Source organism: Mytilus californianus, unplaced genomic scaffold (assembly GCF_021869535.1).
Source record: "Mytilus californianus isolate M0D057914Y unplaced genomic scaffold, xbMytCali1.0.p SCAF_10, whole genome shotgun sequence".
Taxonomy (NCBI): domain Eukaryota; kingdom Metazoa; phylum Mollusca; class Bivalvia; order Mytilida; family Mytilidae; genus Mytilus; species Mytilus californianus.
The window spans coordinates 30,119,681-30,141,689 of record NW_026262582.1 but is presented as its reverse complement, the minus strand read 5'-3'; the positions used below and the strand labels follow the sequence as shown (position 1 = coordinate 30,141,689).

The following is a 22,009-nucleotide window of genomic DNA, read 5'->3' as shown; positions in this document are numbered from 1 at the left end:
GAGTTCGGTTATTTTGTTGAATGCATTATATATGTATTGCACAATTATTTGAGTTATTTTGAGTGGGTTCTTTTTGGTCATACATAAACCAACGTTGCACCTTGTTTACGCATCCCTATCTTCTATCTTTCAAATGTTTAGGTTTGAGCGTTCCTAAAATAGGAACATACAGAGAAGGCTCTCCGCCGAGCGATATTTATTGAGTGTTTCCTTCATTTATTGTCACTAAAATACTAAATGAACATGAGCGGTCGGTCAAATGTCAATATCTTCCACGGCAAACATGGTATAGTGCAGGACAATGAAAACACGGCGTCTGTTCAATTGACTAATGTTATGATATAAAGTAGCATTATAAATTGCAGTTTGATTATTGATAATATTTTGGTTTTTTGCTTTAAGCTGCCCTTAAACGACCCCCAATTGTATGAACATGGTTCCAATTTTCGAATATCTTTCAATGTTTAAACCAATTGTTGATGAAACGATGCACTTCCAATCAGGCATTTGTAATTGGTATGCATAACCAAAGTCTTTGTATTCTTACTTTTCAAAATATGTTTTTGTAAAAGTATAAAAAGAAAAGATTTTTTATTTTGCATAATTTCAAGATCTTTGCAATATAGGTTCAAATTTATATTTCCTATACCAAATACATGCACTATTATCGAGTGCAAATTAGCTACATCATTTTTGAAAGCAGATCAACCACATTTGGCCAAAATGTCTGACATGGTACAGGTAATAAAAGTCAAAAACACATGTTACTTTGATCACCTAGTTTGGGTGCTAGATGGAAAATATTATCAATCATATAGGATAATTTAACATTTAATAGGATTTTACAAAATCATTTAGGATTTTATTAAAAACTTTTAAGATAAAACAGAGAGAGAATATATTACAATTATAAAGTCCCCCCCTCACCCCCACCCGCACCCCCCCCCCCCCCAAAAAACAACAAACAATGACATTGCCAAGAGAAAAAAACAACGGAAGGACAAGCAACAATAACAACACGCCATACAGAAAACTAGAGACTGGGTAATACGAACCTATTTAACACTGAGGTCAACTCATGTGTTGCGGACGGGTAAGCTGTTCCCAATTACCTAATTCAGGTAAAAATCCGGTCGCACATTGTAATATCACTATGCAGAAGATGAGGGAGGGATTGTGGTTACGACAAGTGGAACATATCCGTGTTCCTATGTGGCATATATATTCGATAACGGTAAAAAAAAACATGATGGCGTCCGTAAACCTTTCCAATGAATGAATTCAACTTGACCATTTACAACGCTGGGTGTAATAGCTTTCTTTAATCAGTAACCCATATCGATGGATCCTTTATAGAAAACTCAACCCCTGGAATATCGCATCAACAGGCATATATATACTATGTATGCAGGCGCTGATATTATTACTCTAAATTACTTACATTGCACTATTAAAAATAGAATCACAACAGACGATGATTGTGTATCTAGTTTGGCAATGTTTTATGGCAGGTGAAAGCATATAATCGATAAAGACTACTGTAGAAAATGGGTGATTCCCCTGAACAATGCCGTAATTAACCTACATTAACCTAAATTAGATTTAATGACAAAATGTCTACAGCAAACTGACACAATTAAGAACTGATTCAAAGGAGTAAGCAACAACTCCAAGAGACACATTTTACTAACAATTTAGAAGATACTATTAAAAAGAAAATAGATTAGATATGTATTTTAGCATTGGTCGAAGCCATCCACGAGGGGTAACCATATGGCTAAGAAGTTCCATGGATTATACAATTATTGATAACTATCAAGACGAAGACTGGAAGCTTCTATTGATACATTTTAAATAGATGACAGAATGAATCTCTTTCTTTCAATCAGTTAAAACCTTTTTTGATAAATAAAGTCTAAGAGAATTGATAACAGGGGACATTTTAACGTATGTTATTCGTAAAATAATCTAAAATAAAAATAACAGACTTTTTATGACAGACATAATTTGACAATTCAGTATCTGGAAATGAATCTGTAATTTTAACACTTAATATAACAGATATATGGCGGGCAAAGAACGTATAACAACCCGATTCACTTGGTGTTAAAAAATTCAAACAGAGGCAACAAGAAATGACTGACTTCCTTCTTGTTGGTTCTGAAGTTTAAAAAAAAATGCTGCTTCTGTGACATAAGACATATTGTTTTTCGATATACCGACCATAATTGTGTATCCTGAAAATTACAGATGTCCACAACTACAAAAGGGCGGAAATATTGGAAATCAAATAGTAGTGTTTGAAATTATGAAAATTATCAGAAAATAATACACAAACTAGAATAAAAGCAAATGAATCAAAAACCCTTGATATTCTTGATCTTGAAATTAGAGTTCGTAATTGCACGACTAAATATATGTTTTGGAAAATGAATTAAAAAAATTAAATACCGAAATTGATACAATCACGAATGTGTGTCATGATAAGAATTTGATAACCAATTGAAAACGTGGAAAAGTAATCAGGGGATTTGTAACAATAAAAGCAATCAAATAAGATCACATGCGAGATGGCTTGACGAGGGAGAAAAGAATAAATAATCTTTTGTAAGGCTTGAAAAAACAAGACGATGCAAACAAAAATACTATAGCGTATGATGATAACAAAAATAGAGTTACTGATAAGGCTAAAGTGACTAATCTTGAAGTAATTTATTGCAAAGATGTATATTCCACTACGAATCCCGCTATTGAAAATACTACACAATATTCAGAATATATCAAAGAATGCCCTTAATTGCATGAATGTGAAAGTAGTTTATGAAACAATCACAGTACTTTAATGAACAAAACAGGTTCCAGATTTAGATGGACTTAATGTTGAAATTTACAAACAATTTTGGGAAGGATTAAAAGGCCAAATATATCCGTTTTTGGTTGTTGTTTATATAAAAATATTCACAAAAGGAAAAAGCCATATCATTTATATATGAAAAAGATCCTCTCTCTTTTTTAAACAACAATCGTCATATAACCTTATTTATAACCTTGTTGAATTATGATGTAAAATTATTACCTGATGCGCTTGCCCAGATTAAAATAAGTTTACCAAAAATCATACAGAAAGACCAAAAAAGCCTAAATTAAAAATGGATTAGGAACTAATATGACTTCAAATCAGACGTAAAAGATTACTCAGAGAACTTCAAAGTATATGGAGGTATACTATTTGTGGATATTTCTAAATCGTTTGAGAGGAACTTTATGTTATACACTTTAAAAAGAACCAACTTTAAAAGTAATGTATTAAATGTGATCAAAAAGGCAACAGTAGTATACCGCTGTTCAATAGTCATAAATCGATTAAGCGAAAAAAAATCCGGGTTACAGCCGTAAAACCAGGTTCAACTGACCATTTTTACTTAAATTGTCCTGTACCAAGTCAGGAATATGGCAGTTGTTATCAAATAGTTCGTTTCTATGTATGTTGACGTTTGTTTTTGTTGCACTTCAGTGTTCCTATTGTTCCTTTTGTTTCCTACTATAGTTAGTTTGTAACCCGGATTTGTTTTCTCTCAATCGATTTATGACTTTTGAACACCGGTATACTACTGTTGCCTTTATTTAATACGGACAAAAATAACAACTTAAAACACTGTGAGGAAATAACATCAGACTGGGCAAAGAAAAAAATAACATTAATAGGCAAGATAACATCTGTAAAGTAAGTACTTCTTCCGAATTTAACGTATATACGTAGCCTCAAGCATGTACATAACAAATGACATTAAAACAAAAGTTTCACTGTTAATATTTGATTTATACCTTGTACATGTAATATTGAGAGAGCTTGTATAGGCTGTGCCTGTTGCTCAATCCTTTTCATATCTTAATGAAGAAAATATGTTTAAATCAAATTCAATTAAAATCGTCGAAAATTCAGGTAAAAGAGCCCAGAGCATTGGCTAGATCTTCCTGAACCTTCAAATTAATAATATTATGCATATAGTCAATTTTCAATTATTTTGACATATAAAAGCAAAATAAAGCGTTATATAGTGCCAAAACGACTGTAGGGCTTATGGCTACGACACTTGGCATCCCGTCAAACTTTCGAGGTGTCATACTTTTAATTCTCGGATTTTAAGGTAAAGAAATTTGCCCTGTCAAACCTCTGTTATACATTCAAGAATTAGTCTAGGCTGCAATAACACTTTGTCAATGTTTTCATACAGATAAATATCACATAACAATGTGTAAACTCCTAATTTGCAGCATCTTGATAATCCCCTTTAATATAGATATAATATATTCTATATTCAAACGTGTTGCCATGTATATTGCAATGTTTTCGTTTTATTTTGGTGTTCAAATGACTTTTTGATATTTCGCGTATCTTATGTTATAAGTGTTCTAGAATTAGTATGTATAATTCAAGTATTTTCCTATTTTTGATAGATACAAAAGACAAATCTGAATTCAAATAAAAACAAAAACTAGTTATGTCATTACGTAATTTCAAGGTATAGTTTATATTTGTTTGTTAGTCTGAATGTGTGATGCATTCTATCAAAATATCTATGTAGAATGTAGTATTGTTTATTCCTGATTGAAATCTGATATTGGCTACCGGGTTCAATATAAGCTTAGTGCAACCCTACTTTGTTTTACTTGCTTTTAAGTTGCCTCATTTATCAGTCAATGTAAAGCTTAAATGTTTTTTTTTCTATCCAGAACGGTACAACAGCACTTCACATTGCTGCATTGAACGGTAAAACAGAAATCGTCAAGTTACTAATCGACGCTGGTATTGATGTCAATTTACTTGAAATGGTCAGTATGTGATAAACCAAATCCAACAATTATCAGTCACATGTCAATTTCTGCAATGACAATTTTTCTGCACCAATGATGATGGACACCTCATTGAATGTTTAAAACATGAGGAAACTGTAAACATCTTTTAAATCCTAAAAGGGTCGGACAAGGAAACTTGAGGAAGATAATTTTAAACGGAAGCAATTGCATTGCACCGGATGCGCATTTTGTGTGAGGTCAATTTCATGTCAACAACTTTTGTGCCCTATAATGGTTTCATACACGGTATTTCAATATGTAAACCAATTGTTGATGAAACGACGAATTTCCTATTAGGAATTTGCCATATGTATGTATATCCCAAGTTTGTTTATTCTGAGAAATTGAAAGTTTACAATTGGGAAGCAGAATGCATGCCATTTGTATTAAAGTTTTGTTTAAAACAGACAATTATGGTTTATTTCTAAATATAAGTCAAGATATGAGGCAGACTTAATCATATATATTGGTATTCCTTTAACATGTTTTATCTATTAAGGATATATTCAACAATGGTTTGTTATAAATCATGTCAGTACCGACGTACTGATTATTCTCTCGGGACTGATAGTCCACCAGGAAAGGTATCGATCCAATGCTGTAAAATTTAAAACAGCAGGTTATCAATTTCATCTAACACGATAATGTCGTTACTGTTTCTATATTAAGGATGGTTCTACTGCACTTCATAGTGCTGCAGATGGAGGACATACAGAAATTGTCCATTTACTTATTGCCAATCGAATTGAGATCAATTTTCAGACCAAGGTAAGTTATAGATTTGAAATATAACAAACGAAAAACTGAATTAAAATGAGAATATACATAACTTCCGTGGCAAACAGTGCAGAGTGCAGGTCAATGCCAACCCAGCGTTTACTTAATTCACGAATGTTATATTATAAAGGAGCATTAAAAACTATTGTCTGGTAATTGATGTCACTTCTCTTGTTTTTTTGTTTTTTTTGCTGTAAAGTAACAACAAATAGCATACAAGTGTTACCAATGTTAGACAGTATTTCAAAATGTAAACCAATTGTTGTTCCAATCAGGAATTTGCTATATGTATGTAAATCCAAAGTCTGTTTATTCTTACTGTTCTTAATATGTTTCATTTATAAAAACGTATAGAGAGGAGCACATTTGTTGAATTTGGAGATATACATTTTCAACAAATTCTCGTAATTCCTTTGGGAACGAACTGTGCGCCTCTACTTGCCAACCTTTTATTATTTTCATATGAGTCGGAGTTCCTTCAGACACTTGTCAAAAACAGGAAGACCAAAGAAGCCAGATCATTTAATTTCACATTAAGATATACTGATGATGTTCTTTCCATTAAAAATCCAAACTTTTTTGATCGGATTCCGTTACTATATCCTCCAGAACTAGAATTTAAAGAAAAACAGGCACTGCTTCTTCCGACTTATTTTTATACTTATACCTCGAATTCGACATAAGCGGTAATCTCAGTACCAGCATCTATGACAAACAAGACGATTTTAATTTTTAATTATAAATTTCGCCCACCTTAGCAGCAATAATTATACCAACTTCACCTGCATATGGGATACATATTTCCCAACTTGTTAGGTATTCAAGAGCTTGCAGCTCCTTCTTAGACTTTATAAAGCGTCACCAGCGTCTGAACAGAAAGTTGATGAACCAGGGTTATGTCAAAGAACAGCGGTATACTACTGTTGCCTTTATCTGTCCTTTTTTTTTTAAAGTTCATCGGTAAAAACCAGACCATGTTGATAAATATTCCGTATCAACTTCACAAACAATACATGATGGTCTTGAAATATAGATGTTAGATACTGTTAGCATCTTAATTGCGTGTTATAGTGGATGTATAAAGTATTTATGTATATTTTTAACCTTTGTTCTTTTATCCGTTTTTGGTAATATTCTTTTGGCGTGGCTCGGTATTTATACATTCCGCCATTGTGTTTTTGTGATATTTTTTTATTCTTGTGTTTCATTTTTGCTTTTGTGCTTTGACTATAGAATGTCTATATGCCGTTTTGTTTTTTTTGTTGTTGCCATAGTTGTTTATTTTTATAGTGATTAAGATTATAACACAAAGTTGACTGCTGTACCCCAATGTTGACATGTTTACCTAATATGTCTGTTTGTTTTGCTAACACATCGTTGTCAATATAAAGGAATTATATGCGACTGTCATACAATTGAGAGTAAATGCTAGCTATAAAACCAGGTTTAATCCACCATTTTCTGCATAAGGAAATGCCTGTACCAAATCAGGTATATGACAGTTGTTTTCCATTCGTTTGATGTGATTGAGCTTTTGATATTTTCGTTTAATAAAGGACTTTCGGTTTTGTATTTTCCTTGGAGTTCTGTATTTTTTGTTATTTATTTTTTATGTGCTTGTCAATATTTAACCACCCACATATGGTGTTACATGTATGTAAAATAGTATATGCACGTTAGAGAAATGGTAGAAAAGAGGTCAATTTTGCCTTTTTGTACGTTACATAATTTTAAGATCCATGCATCAATATAAGTTAGAATGTGTATTTGTTATGGTGAGTTTGATTTGCTCTTTTCCCAAGACACAATTTTGTTTAGGTAGTTCAACTAAATTTGCCAAACATGTCGGTCATGGTAGATGTAATACATGACAAAACACCTTGTCAATTGCCTGCATGTAAAAATAGATAATCTTTTAAGATATTTCAATATTCAATAGGATTTTTCAAATTACTATAGGACTGTCACACACAATTATATAGTATAAAAAAGAGAGACGATCCCAAGGGAGCATCAACACTAAAAAATCCAATTAAACAAAAATTATAATTGTCAAAAATAAAAAATAAAATAATTAAAAGGACAAACTTTACCACAATAACAAACGATCCATAAGTAACATAAAAGCTAGGCATAATCGAAAAGATGGGGACTGAATTTTCGTTACGATAAGTGAACATATCCCTAGTCAAATGTGACACAGATGGCGTCCGTAAATTGTGTAAAGGATTTCTTCCGCTTAACCATTTGTAACTTTTGATGTTTATGCTTCTTGGTAAACAGTAATCCTATATAAATAAAATACTGATAGGAAACGCTAGCACTGGACTATCGCATCAACTGGGAGATATATACCGGCACTGCTGGACTGTTGCTACATTCAATTGGGAAGTTGAAATCAGGCTTTTTGTCGTACAGTTTGGTTCTCAACCGACCCCAATTGTCAATGTTTAAATATAAGTCAAGATAAGACGTAGATTGTATGTATGTTATCCTTCATTTCAAGTTCAATGGGATAAGTGCGTTCGACATAGTCATCAAACTTTGATTTTTTTTTAGGTCGACAAGAACCTATAATAAGATACACAGTTGGTTCAATGATTTGTTGACATACATCCAAAAAAATCATCCAAACGCGACAAATATTTTGTCAATAAATATCAAGCATCTTGATGATAATAGTGTCAGTGATTGTTTTCAAAAATGTTAGTTTGTTTGTATGAATGACGAAAGTATGTATATATTTTTTTTTAATGAGTGGGTTCTATAAGGCTTTAATAAAGTCCTTATTCTCAGCCAAAACTTAAAATACGGATTTATTGACTAATATTAAAGCTCAAACATTGACAGGAAATAAATCTTTTTATTTCTTATGCAGCAAAAATCCTGCAATCTGAATGGTTTATTACCCACTCCACCCTTGTTCACCCTGGGATAAATAAAAGTTTGCCAAAAATTTTAAAAAATAAGATATTTGCCAAAATTTAGAAGAAAAAAATATAATTTGCAAAAATGGAAAAAAAAAATTAAAAAATGGTAAAATTAAAAAAAAAAAAAATGATTTGGGGGCAAAAAATAAAATTTAAAAATTAAAAAAAATTAAAAAAAATTAAAAATGTTTTTTATCCCAAAAATTAAAAAAACATAAAAAAATTACCAAATTTCCTGAAAATAAAGAAAAATAAAAAAAAAAAAATATTTGACAATGCGCAGCATCATCGGTGTTGAAAAAATGTTGCACTGGAAATTCATCATTAGCATTTTTAAATTTTACATCCCGGTTTAAAAAGGAGTAAAGGAACGATTCATAAGAAATAAATTCGTTATCTTGGTGTACTCAGGGGTGTACGGGATTTTACACCGGTGTTGAAAATTCTGTACACCCCTGATTACACCAAGATAACTAATAATGTTGAAAATTAATATGTTTTATTCATGACCTGACAAATAGCACAAATTTTGGTTTCCCACGGCATTTCAATGAAATCTGTTACACTTGCATTGATTTTGAGGACTAGATATATAAAGCATGTACAGCACATGCCTCGACAAAACAGATATTTCAACAGTATGATTGGTATAACCGATTGCAAATCGGACTTGAATATTATGTTTTTTAAAGCTTCCGCTCCTTGTTTCATTGGCTTAATTTTGATTCAAATCAAGCTTTCATCAAAATTTCTATTGTTTGGTGATAAATATAAACGCTATGTAATAAAACAATTGATAAAAAAAGTTATAATTCACTTTCATCAACTTGAAACATTTTGTATCTGAAGACAATAGACTGACAAAAAAAAATGTATTATTCGAGGCCAAATATGGAATTCACCAAATTTACTTTTTTGTTAAATGATTCATTTTAATTATAAAATATATAAGAATAGGTATCGAACCAAGACCAGCAACATAATTTGATAGATTTGTTGATGAATGTAACAGAAAAAAATATCGATACCTGCACTATTACTGTATGATTTTATGTCATGGAAAAATAACTGATACAATTAAGATAGTTAGATAAGTTATGCTTACATAACCAGTTTGTGCGTTTAAACAATGAAAATCGTAACGATAATTAAAATGTGCGACGTTTATGACAAATGTAACTGCAATTAAGAAAATTAACATACACTACAGGAAACAAAATGACACCTATAGGAGCTGTGTTTCTTTGCTTAATAATTCTATTTGTTTAAATAATAACTTTGAGTCAAAAGAACAGAGGTACAAGACAACATTACGTAGTTACTTCAAATTAACTTTTGTTCTCATATATATCTAACCACGTTATTTAATAACTGCGACATGTTTTGTTTCTATGAAGGATGGTTCGAATATACTGTTTGACGCTGTATGTAAAGGGAATACAGTTATTTTGCACTGGCTTATTGACAAGGGTATTAATATCAATGTGCAGGACAAGGTAAGTTGTAGATTGGATATAAACTAACTAACTAAAAGATTGGCGATCGGTCAAATATGAAGCTATTGCGTGTCAAACCCTGTAGACTACAGAATATGTTACCAACCAATTGCCATATGTTTGCATAAGTGAAGTCTGTTTTATTTTCTAATTATGCTTTTTTTTTTTAAATGTAAGACGTTTGCCTATATGTTACCACCTACACGTGTTTACATATGATATTGAATGAACAGCACATATAACAAGCACGTTAGTGTAGTTAGCATATAGGTCGATGTGATTCTTTTTGTATCTAACATGATTGCAAGTTCCATGCAGCGATATCACTCTAAATTCCTTTCTTATAGTGATTTGGTGTGAAGCAGTTCCTCGAATTAATTTGCACTTATTCTGAGTGCCAATCCAAGCCACCATTTTGTTTAAGGTAGGTCAGCCCAATTTGGCAAACATGATTGTCCTTGTAAAGTGAATAGGTGACAAACATATATTTTTAACAATCAACGGGGTTTGGTGCAACAGGTAAAACAAGAAATACAACCCTATATAATATTTCAATATCCGTTAGGGTTTCAAAAATATTTATTGGATACAGCTCTACTCATATAGGTTATTTCAAACCATCCTGCAGATTTTTTTTTCTCCTATAGCATTTAGCAATCTTATGAGATACATGTTCTCCTATAACAATAGTAAATATTAAAGAAATGGAATTCCTGTCGCAATTTCTTCCCGATAACATTTCTTTTAGAAAACAAAACTATTATGGGATAAACTTAGGTTATTTAGAACAATACAAAATCTAACGGGAAAGAGAAAATATAAATTATAGAGTATTACAAAATTTTACCGGTAATTGAAACGTATTCAATGTTTGAAAATGTTTGAACATGAGATGTACATAAGTCACAATGTTGCATAATTTGTTCTTTTGAAGTTTGGTCCTATGAGTAGAACCAATATTATAAAATATGCGATAGGGTCGTTTCTGATTTTCATCAATATTTACTTTAGGCTAAAATTCACAATAGTGCTTGCAGTAGTATACTGTAATTTTGTAGAGGAAAAAAAAAACGACAAGTTCACTCCTCTGACGTCATGCAGCATAGTTGGTGACACAACATTGCCAATGGCATTGTATAAAAACAAAGTGAAAGCACATAGATGAAGATATAGTTCATGGAATTTTCTTCTGTATTTACATTTAAAAACGAGGTAAAAAAGCAATAACTAATTTAAAAATTCCTAAATCAACAGTATTCAACTCGTTACCGGATGATAGTGGAACGTGTTTACGGTCAGACAATGAATACTTTGGATATTTGAATTTTGATATAATCTATCTTTTAAAAATGTTTGTATCAAATGAACATCCTATAGGATATTTTGATATCCCGTAATATTTCAAAAATATCTTTTCGATAAAGTTATTCTCATATAGGATATTAAAACTATCCTTCAGAATATCGTCTAGGGCCGTCTTAAACTTGCAGTGAGGTTAGAGTTTTTTTTTCTCCTTGTTGAAGGCCTCTTTGTGGCTTTGAGACGAAGGGCAGCAATAAAAGCGCTGTTCCTTCGCTTTTTGTGATTTTTTGCTGTGCACAAACTGAATTTGTGTCATAGATGGATACCCCATATCATTTCTACTCATGTAAATTACTTGATAAATCTGTAACACACTGTTGCATTAAACATTTTGCAGAAAGGACTGAATTTCGGTATCGTCCTGGCAAGTTTTTATTGGCGTATTTGGGACAAAGTAATAATTCTTCCTACTACTGTAAATTCAGAAATTATTGCGTGCATTTATTATTGCGATTTTGTCATTTTAGACTAAAATGCGATTTAAATTTTTGCGATATTGAGAAAAATCCTGTTTAATTCATATAAAAAATTTCAAAATGCGAGTTTAAATTATTGCGATTATAACCCTGTCGCATTTTTCGCAAGAATAAAAACATCGCAATAATTTCAGAATTTACAGTATTTCATTCTTAAAATAAAAATGTCAATGTAATTATTTTGATGTCAATAGGTTCATACAGAGTATAGACCACACGTAGAACCCATGCTTAACATACGTAGACTAAACTCGCTGTCTAGTTCGTGGGTTAAACACATAAACTTAATCCCAGGTCTAATCCACCTAATAATTACACGGTGATGTTGGTTTAGAAAAATACAAAAACACGATGTTCTATTGTTCTAAAATGATAGGATGGACAAAGTAAAATTAAGTTATGGATTATGGGAAGTATTGTATCTTTTATAATCGTATTTGTGTAGCTTTTGTTCTGATGTTACTATGTTATTTACCGATACTGTATTGATATCTTTCTGCATTTATTTTTATGAATGGAAATGTTATGGCGTGTTGCAATTCCCTTCACAAAATAGGGAAAACACACAGCAAAGAAACAATGTTTAATTACTGTTCTTCCGTGAAAAATAAAAAAAAAATAAAACCTAGCTGATTCGAGACAGCCAGTCAGCTAGATTTCCATAATACAGTATATAATATGTACGTTGGCGAAAATAAATGCATGGTAGTAATAACAAGCTAGAGACGATACAGAGTCAAAAGAATTCAACAAACCGTATCATTGTTAAACACAACAACCGTTATATATTGATTCAGTCAAACATGGGGCATATCATTATATTTGTCAAAGTATTTGACAAGGAAGAAATACTTCTAATGTATCTTCTTGTTAAAAAAAACAAGACAGACGGTAAAAAATGAAGTAGTTCACACAATAGTTTCTAATTCAGTATTGAATACGACATAATTGGAAATTCATGAGAGAATACTTCTCAAGCACGAGTAACAATTCATTTATAACATCATATAGGTGAATTTGCATTGATAAAACAAATAACAGGCTATCATCAGGACACTGAAATGAGGAAACATCCGTTCTGCTGTAACATGTACAATGAAGACACACACACACACACACACACACTGTATATTTATATATGTACACAGCATGATTTATATACCCATTGTGCATGTGGTAAACAGGCGTCTTACGTATGTTATAAACCACACGTAAAACGCATGTTCAGGACCACGCATGCAAAAATGCATGTATGAAACATTTCAATTATGTATGTAAAAATACGTAAAACGTTTGTTGACGTAACACATGTGTGCAATGATACTGTATAGCTCCAATTTAATGATATACCTAGCAGATATTGCGTTTTAGTGTATGTTTGTGTGTTCCATAACATCCGCTTTACGTGGGTTCGTTGGTTCGTTTTAATCCAGAACACCGGTTATATATTCGTTTGTTTTTTGTTTGGCCACCACACCCGTTATACATCTGTTTTTTTTTTCTTCTTCAAAAGAGCCGTAATACATTATAATATTTCGGAGTGCTATCTGTCCTGGTTATGTATAAACAGTACATACCTGTCAGTGTGTGTACAGATATGTAAATTACGCTTCGGACACATGAAATTTATAATGTGTTGTTTTTATTTTTACTGATGGGCTTAAAGTATATCCTGTCGGGAATCACGAAGTTAAATATGATAGTGTTTTCCATCAGTATATAAACTTCATTATGGTTTTGATTGCCACTTTGCATATTTGTTTTGAAATTTGTAAAATAAGAACATGACTATTTTGAGCAGTCATTTTATCGTGAAGTTACAGAAAGCAACTCTTAAATACAGCAGTCAATCAAGCAAGTCGTTAGATTCTTTCTAGATGTGCCCTACACTGAAGATGAAATATGTGATCTAATGAAAACCTTGAAATGTAGTAAGCCGCCAGGACCGGACAATCAATGCAACGAACACTATACGGCGGCAAAACTTTGTTGAAATGGATTTGTTGTATATCTAATTTGATACTTAGATTCGAATATGTACTGTTAATATATTGACATGGAATACTAATTCTGTTATATAAGGGAAAATCAAGGACAAGAGTATTTCGAACAGATAAAGTTTGGTTTTGTACCTGAACAAGGGACTTTTCCCGCTCTATATGCACTCAACGAGTATATAAAATTTCTGTTGGTTTTCTAGATAAGGAAAAGGCGGCTGATTAAATCTGGCATGACGGATTTTTTTCTCAAATTGATAGAATTTGGTGTAACCGGCAAACTATGGGACATTCTGTTCATGTATGACAAATCTACAAGTGCACATGTACAATATATTGGAGTTACTTGTGACATTGTCTTCATATCTCAGTTAGCAGGTCAATGGGGAGTACTCTCATCCTGGTTATTATCTGTGTATATACATGACCCTATATTGACGTTTATTTCGTCAAGTTGTTGTATACGAATTTGTAATTTGAACATTCCTACCATTCCTCTAGTGAACGATACAATCCTCTTCGTGCTTTTCCAAAAAAATGTTTACAAGGTCTTCTTGTATAACACACTGATGGGTTGTCAGGAGATCTTTTTTGGGGGCAATTCTGACACACTGAGGTGTGTAATACGACATGAAAAACCTTAACATATGCATTACCTGACTCCCTTTCCGTCAAACATCATTATTTTTTGCAAAGATTTGTAGAAAATTGCATCTTATTTTACCTATCACATTGAAATAGGATATTCTTTTCTCGTGTGTTTATGTATAACAACACACAACGGCTAAATTATATGGTGAAATAAAATATATAATGTTAGTTATTACTGTCCAATTTGATTGTTTTTTTCAATTTAACTGTTATTGCATGAAGCAAGAAATAAAACAATTGTTTTGATATATGAAAAAAAAGTTACTTGGTAAGTAATTTATTATATTTATTTAATAAAAGGGGCGGTATGTTTTTTCACTGGTTTAATTACATTTGTTCGGTGAAAAAGCATTTTCTTCAACAGTTTTAAAGGAGCTTGTTCTCTTTTTTTTACTTGACAATACAGTCTTTCTTAAAAAATTGAGAATTAGGATAGAATATTCTATAATTTTATCTCATACAATTGTGCGTAAAAACGTGTTCTGGAACTAGTATTTCAAACTTATTAATGGAGTAAAGGGTTATTTGTTTCTGCCTAAAACCGTTAAGGAATATTTAAGACGGACAATTGTATAGAAAATCTCCAATAAGCAACAACACTCGATTACTATCAAAGGATGTTTTCACAAACTGAAGTTTGTATTATGATTGGGATAAATAATGACCTGGCACTTTTCATCGAAACTATAGTCCGGGTTGTATCCTAAAAAAGACCTAATATCGTTCTGAAAGGAAATAACTCCATATTGGTGTATAAATACGAAGAACATTGTTCTGCTCAGAAACCGTCCGGTTGTCTTTTGACATTTAGGAGGAAAACAGATGGAAAAGTTATTTAGAAACAATATTCTAACTCATAGGGTAGTCTATGTTTCTTTTATTTTGTTTTAATGGCTTTTTTCATTATTTGTGTTGGTCGACCCGCAAGATGAGGCCAACTGCCTGCATGCCTTTACATGGTTTATGGACCTATATATTGCCATAAATATTTTCTTGCCTGACAAATACTGCCATGTGTCGTAAATATATTTTCAACGTTGTTTTAATTTACCATATAGTTTGAACAAAACAGGTATTGAGCCATATGCGAATAAGCCTATGATGTCAAGTTTGAATAAGAAACAAGGAATTAACTAGCTAATATAATTCATACTTTTATTTAATTGGTTGGAATACAAAACAGAAAAGCAGTGCGTTGGAAAAATTAACAATTAAGTCACAAATGAATACGACATGCAGAACTGTAAAAATCATGAACATCTACCCATCAAGCAATTGGGGCATATTAATCAATATATAATATCAGTTTATACAATTTAACTTTAATTATGCCTATAAAAGCAAAAAAAAACAAAAAAAAAACACTAAATAGTGTCAATGCAATTGTACGGATTATGGCTACGAATTTGGCGTCCGTAAACATTTTGAAGTGTAACACTTTTAATATTCGGATTAAAAGGTAAATGAGGTTAACATGTGTAATCTCTTTTATATTCATAAATAAAGTCTAGGCTGCTACAACATTTCGTCAATGTTTTATTACATATAACATGTATAAATGTCAAATTACAATGTGTCAACTCTTAATTTGCAGGACCTTGATGATACCCTCTAATATAGATCTAATACTAGTATATTCTTTATTCAAAATGGTTGAAATCAGATATCGACTACCGGGTTAAAAATAAGCTTAGTCCAACCATAAACTGTTTCCTTTATCATTCAATATTAGGTTAAAATTGGTATATGCTTTTTTATAATCAGAATGGTAAAACTGCTCTTCACATTGCTGCACTTAATGAGAAAACAGAAGTCGTCAAGTTGCTGATTAAGGCTGGTATTGATGTCAATTTACAGGAACAGGTCAGTGGGTGATCAATTACACTGAAAAATAACCAATCACATGTCAAAGTCTGACATGACAGTTACTAATTTTACTGCACCATATGTGCTTTTCGAAAATGATAAAATTGGCTATATGTTTGATGATAAAGCTTCTAACGTGCGTTGAACCGTATTTACTAATCCCTGGCCTTCAAAGCTTAAGGTTTTAGAGTTTCAGATGAAGGTAAATGCAGAAAAGCACCTTAGATGCGCAAAATGTATCAAGTGTATATTTCATTTAATGTCTATGCAATGACGCTGGACGTCCAATTGAACACTTAAGACCTACCATGAACTTTTAAGATCTAATAAAACCTAAAAGGGTCGGACAGTGAAACAAGTACGTCCTTTCTTCACCAAACATTAAGTTTCAAAGTGCAATACACACTTGTGTCGTGTCATACATGCATCATCAAGTGTGCAGTTATCAAGTGATGTCCTTAACGAAGTATAAACGGCCACCTTTGTCAGTCAGACTTTTTAAACATAATTATCAAATATGGTTGGTGATCTTTTGCCATGTCAATTTATAATATCAATGAAATTGAGTTATCGAACGAGTAAAAAATATTTTCAAATTCTATTCGTTGATGTCTAGCTTAAAATCAATGCTGTTATAATACCACTGTCCAATTGGGTCCCAGTTGAGAAGATGATAGTACAAGAGACTACAAGGAAATAAGCAAATATACTTTGGAAAAAAGCGACTCTGTTTATCACATGAATTTCACAGATCCAACAAGGCAACCAAGTTAAACTAGCTGGAGATTGTGACCTTTCATTTGAATAACTATTCAACTAAATAATGTTTTCGCATAAAACAGTTCTAACAAGGGATCAAGTAGTTCATCTCGAAGATTTGTGAAAAAAGATAGTTGATTTCAAGTTGTTTAATCATTGGTATTGTTCTTTTATATATTTGCACAGCTAGATTTACTTTAATTTCGTTTTGATATCACGCCAAAATCGTTCAGCATAATTTCGAAGGCATATTTTCAAAGAATATAAACCCTTAATAGACACGTTTACCGATATGTAAAATAGTCATGATAATGTTGTATAATGTTTTCGTAATGCAAATATTACTTTCATATTAACTATATTTAACAAGAGCATACTTCCACTAACAAACTTTATATCTATGAAAAGGGAGGTACGAATATTGACTTTGAGTCAATAAAGTAATGGTACACAACTGCAATAAAAGAACTTGATTAGATCATCTTAAAACTTGACGTTAATCTTTACTTGAAGAACGAACACAAAGATAATCAAGCACAGATAAAATGGCTATTATCGTTTCGTTGTATGTCAACATTTGTAAATAATACACATTTTGTTTGAATACATTTTCTATACTTCAGCTAAACAATTTCTATGCTCAACAAAGCAACATTATTATCGAAAGCAGTTGTACTGCACCGGATGCGCATTTTGAACAATGTCAATTTGATGTCAAAAACTTATGTGCACTAATAGGGGCTCATACAATGTTTTTCCTCGCCTACATCGTGATCCTGTTATTGTATTCATGTAAAATTCAATATAAAATCAATATTAGAGCAAAGCAATGTCCGTAAATATCAACTGTATTGTATTATATACAACAGCTTCCAAACTTCATACAAGACAGTTGATTTTAGTTAGACATTGACCTTATGCGGTATATGTTGCAGTTTACTATGTAAAGATAAGAAATCATATCTATCAAGGGATTCACACTGACCATAAATGGATAGTAGCCGATTCAAAACAACAGAAGTATTAATAACAACATACCACGATACACATTCGTTTCAAATTGTCTGTTTGGAATACTTGATGCATATCTTTAACCCTCTATCTAGTAAATCGTGATAATGAACTTAAACCCTAGACTATTTTTTCAACTGGGAGATACATATCGACGCTGAAGGTCTATTGCTACATGATAATGGAAAGTTATCAATTTAGATGATGAAATCATGCTTTTTCTCGAAATTTTTAGCTATCAACCGACCGTCGGTGAAATTTTAGATTTAAAGCAAGATATGAGGCACACTTTATTCAGTGTAAGGAGACAATATTAAATGATGAGCTTCTGCATACCATACAGTCACAATAACTTTCTATTTATAATAAAACATTAACTATATACTGATTTATACTGACCCATTAAGGAAGCATGCATAATAACGGTTATTGGGTGACAGAAAAGCATCAATATATCTGGAAGTGAAATAAATGAACTATTGTGCTATGGACTTTTTAGTATTCTTGTCTGTCAGTTTTGCTTATGTATTTTGCTCATAGAGTAAAATTGAGAATGGAAATGGGGAATGTGTCAAAGAGACAACAACCCGACCATAGAACAGACAACAGCAGAAGGTCACCAACAGGTCTTCAATGCAGCGAGAAATTCCCGCACCCGGAGGCGTCTTTCAGCTGGCCCCTAAACAAATATATATACTAGTTCAGTGATAATGAACGCCATACTAAACTCCAAATTGTACACAAGAAACTAAAATTAAAAATAATACAAGACTAACAAAGGCTAGAGGCTCCTGACTTGGGACAGGCGCAAAAATGCGGCGGGGTTAAACATGTTTATGAGATCTCAACCCTCCCCCTATACCTCTAGCCAATGTAGAAAAGTAAACGCATAACAATACGCACATTAAAATTCAGTTCAAGAGAAGTCCGAGTCTGATGTCAGAAGATGTAACCAAAGAAAATAAACAAATGACAATAATACATAAATAACAACAGACTACTAGCAGTTAACTGACATGCCAGCTCCAGACTTCAATTAAACTGATTGAAAGATTATGTCTTCATCATATGAATATCAGGCACAATCCTTCCCGTTAGGGGTTTAGTATCATACCATCATAACATATATGAGAAGAACATAACCCGTGTCATGCCAACAACTGGTTTTTAAATAAATGTGTTTAGTGCCGATGCAAAGACCCTATAAGTGAATCAATATTAACGCCAAAATATGCAATCTTTAATGACCTGACAACAGTATCGTAACTATATCCCTTCTTGATAAGTCAATTTAAAGGTTTTGTTAGTTTCAGAGGTGAATACTGACATTTTTGTGCTTTATAAAGAATATTTCCATAAAAAATTGGATGTGAAATACCTGAACGTATAAGAAGTCTGCATGTTGAGCTATATTTACGAATGATGTCCTTATACCGATGATAAAATTTAGTAAATGTTTTGACTAGTTTGTGATATCGAAAACCCTGGTGTAATAATTTTTCAGTAATACATAAATTTCTCTCGTTAAAATCTAAAACATTGTTACATACACGAGCGAATCGTACAAGTTGAGATATATAAACACCGTAAGATGGTGACAAGGGAACGTCACCATCTAAAAATGGATAATTAACGATAGGAAATGAAAAATCATCTCTTTTATCATATATTTTAGTATTAAGCTTTCCGTTAATGATATAGATATCAAGATCGAGGAAAGGGTGTCTATATGCCATTTTGTTTTTCTTTGTTGAAATAGTTATTTGTTTTTATAGTGATTAAGATTATAACACAATGTGGACTGCTGTACCCCAATGTTTGACAGTTTACCTATTATGTCTGTTTGTTTTATCACACACATTGTTGTCAATATAATATACTTATATGTTGCTGTCATACAAGTGAGAGATTAAGATAGCTATAAAACCAGGTTTAATCCACCATTTTTTACATAAAGAAATGCCTGTCCAAATCAGGAATATGAGAGTTATTTTCCATTCGTTTGATGTGTTTGAGTTTTTGATTTTGACATTTTGCAAAGGACTTTCCGTTTTGAATTTTCCTAGGATTTCGGTATTTTTATTATTTAAATGTTTGCAAGATACTTTTTTTTGTATTTAAGAGGATAAGCAATAAACATTATCATTATACATTATTAACACGTTAATTACATAAATGGATTATTTTTTAATTTCTCAACAAGGATGGTTCGACCGCACTGCATAATGCTGCATTTAACGATTATACAGAAATAGTTCAATTGTTTATTGACAATGGTTTAGTTATCAATCTTCAGAACGAGGTAAATTATAGATATGATGTATATCAAACTGAAAACTGAATTAGAATAAACTATCAATCACATGTGAGTTTCGTCTGATTATTCAAACGACTTTAGCGTGTGTTTTTTTCTCTCTCTCTAAAGTGACCCGAATTTCGTTAAATGAATGTAAACATTATACTTTTTGTTATCTAAAAAACAATCACATATTGTGCGTGTTATTGCATGATTGAAAACACGTTTGTTTGAAGTAAAATGTCAAAAGTAAAAAAAAACTGTTTCAGACCGCTTTTGGAACTTATTTCGTTATAATAAAAGTACTAGTTTACGACCAGGAAATTAGCAACTATTTGTACTTAAGGCTCGAAAATTCCAACCCTCGAACAGAATGAGAGAAAAAGGCAAACAAACCAAACACGAGTTTAGCACCAACAGATAAAGTTTTCTATTTCGTTTTCTTTTTTTTCACACTGATTTAACTCCGCGGTATATCATTATCGTAGTCCGTAGTCGGGGTGGGGAGCTTGTGTGTCGCTGTGTAATACATAGCAAGAAAGTTGTCTCTGCATTTAAATTTCTTTGCGAGTAAACAAACTTTTCGGAATCGGTAAATGAAGTTTACATGTGATATCTCATTTATATTCATAAACATGATAAATAAGTCTAGGCTGCGACAACACTTCCTCAATGTTTTATTACATATCAATATCAAATTACAATGAGTTCTTAATTTGCAGGACCTTGATGATACCCCCTAATATAGATCTTATACTAGTTCATTTTTTATTCAAAATGGTTGAAATCCAATATTGAATACCGTATTAAAAATAAGCTTAGTCAAACCATAAATTGTCTCCTTCATCATTCAATGTTAGGTAAAAATTATTATATATTTTTATAATCAGAATGGTAAAACTGTACTTCACCTTGCTGCACTCAACGAGAAAACAGAAGTCGTCAAGTTTCTGATTAACGCTGGTGTTGATGTCAATGTACAGGACAAGGTCAGTGAGTAATTAATCACACTGAAAAATAATCAAATGTCAATGTCTGACATGACAGTTACCAATTTTACTGCACCATGTGTACATTTCAAAAATAATCAACTTGGCTATCCTGTTTGATGATAAAGCTTCTAGCGTGAGTTGAAGCGTATTTATGGATCCCTGGCCTTTAAATTTGTAGGTTTGAGAGTTCCAGATGAAGGTTTATCCAGAAAAGCTCCTCAGACGCGCAAAATTTATCAAGTGTATATTTCATTTAATGTGTATGTAATAACACTGGACGTCCAATTGAACACTTAAGACCTACCACGGACTTTCAAGTTCTCAAAACCTAAAATGGTCGAACAGTGAAACAAGTACGTCACAGACCGTAAACTCATTGTATTAAGTACATACGTCGTTGTTGTCCTTTTTGCATCAAACTTTATCTTAAGGTTTCAAAGTGCAATACACACTTGTATTGTTCTTTGAAAAGTGCTCAAGTTATATGTGTCTGTATTGAAACTTGTAAATATAAAAGTTAGTTAATACAGATATAAGCA

At 32.0% G+C, this 22,009-nt stretch overlaps 1 protein-coding gene across 1 annotated transcript in view; it reads left to right on the top strand.

The window, feature by feature from the left end:
• Positions 1-21,496, top strand: part of LOC127717917 (putative ankyrin repeat protein RF_0381) — a 183,437-nt gene extending 161,941 nt beyond the window's left edge. The window contains exons 10-15 of the mRNA XM_052223783.1: positions 4,735-4,833; positions 5,527-5,625; positions 9,962-10,060; positions 16,311-16,409; positions 20,386-20,484; positions 21,369-21,496. Of these exons, the coding sequence (XP_052079743.1) occupies positions 4,735-4,833; positions 5,527-5,625; positions 9,962-10,060; positions 16,311-16,409; positions 20,386-20,484; positions 21,369-21,479 (606 nt within the window). The 3' untranslated portion in view covers positions 21,480-21,496. The remainder of the gene's footprint in view (positions 1-4,734; positions 4,834-5,526; positions 5,626-9,961; positions 10,061-16,310; positions 16,410-20,385; positions 20,485-21,368) is intronic.
• Positions 21,497-22,009: the final 513 nt, after the last annotated feature.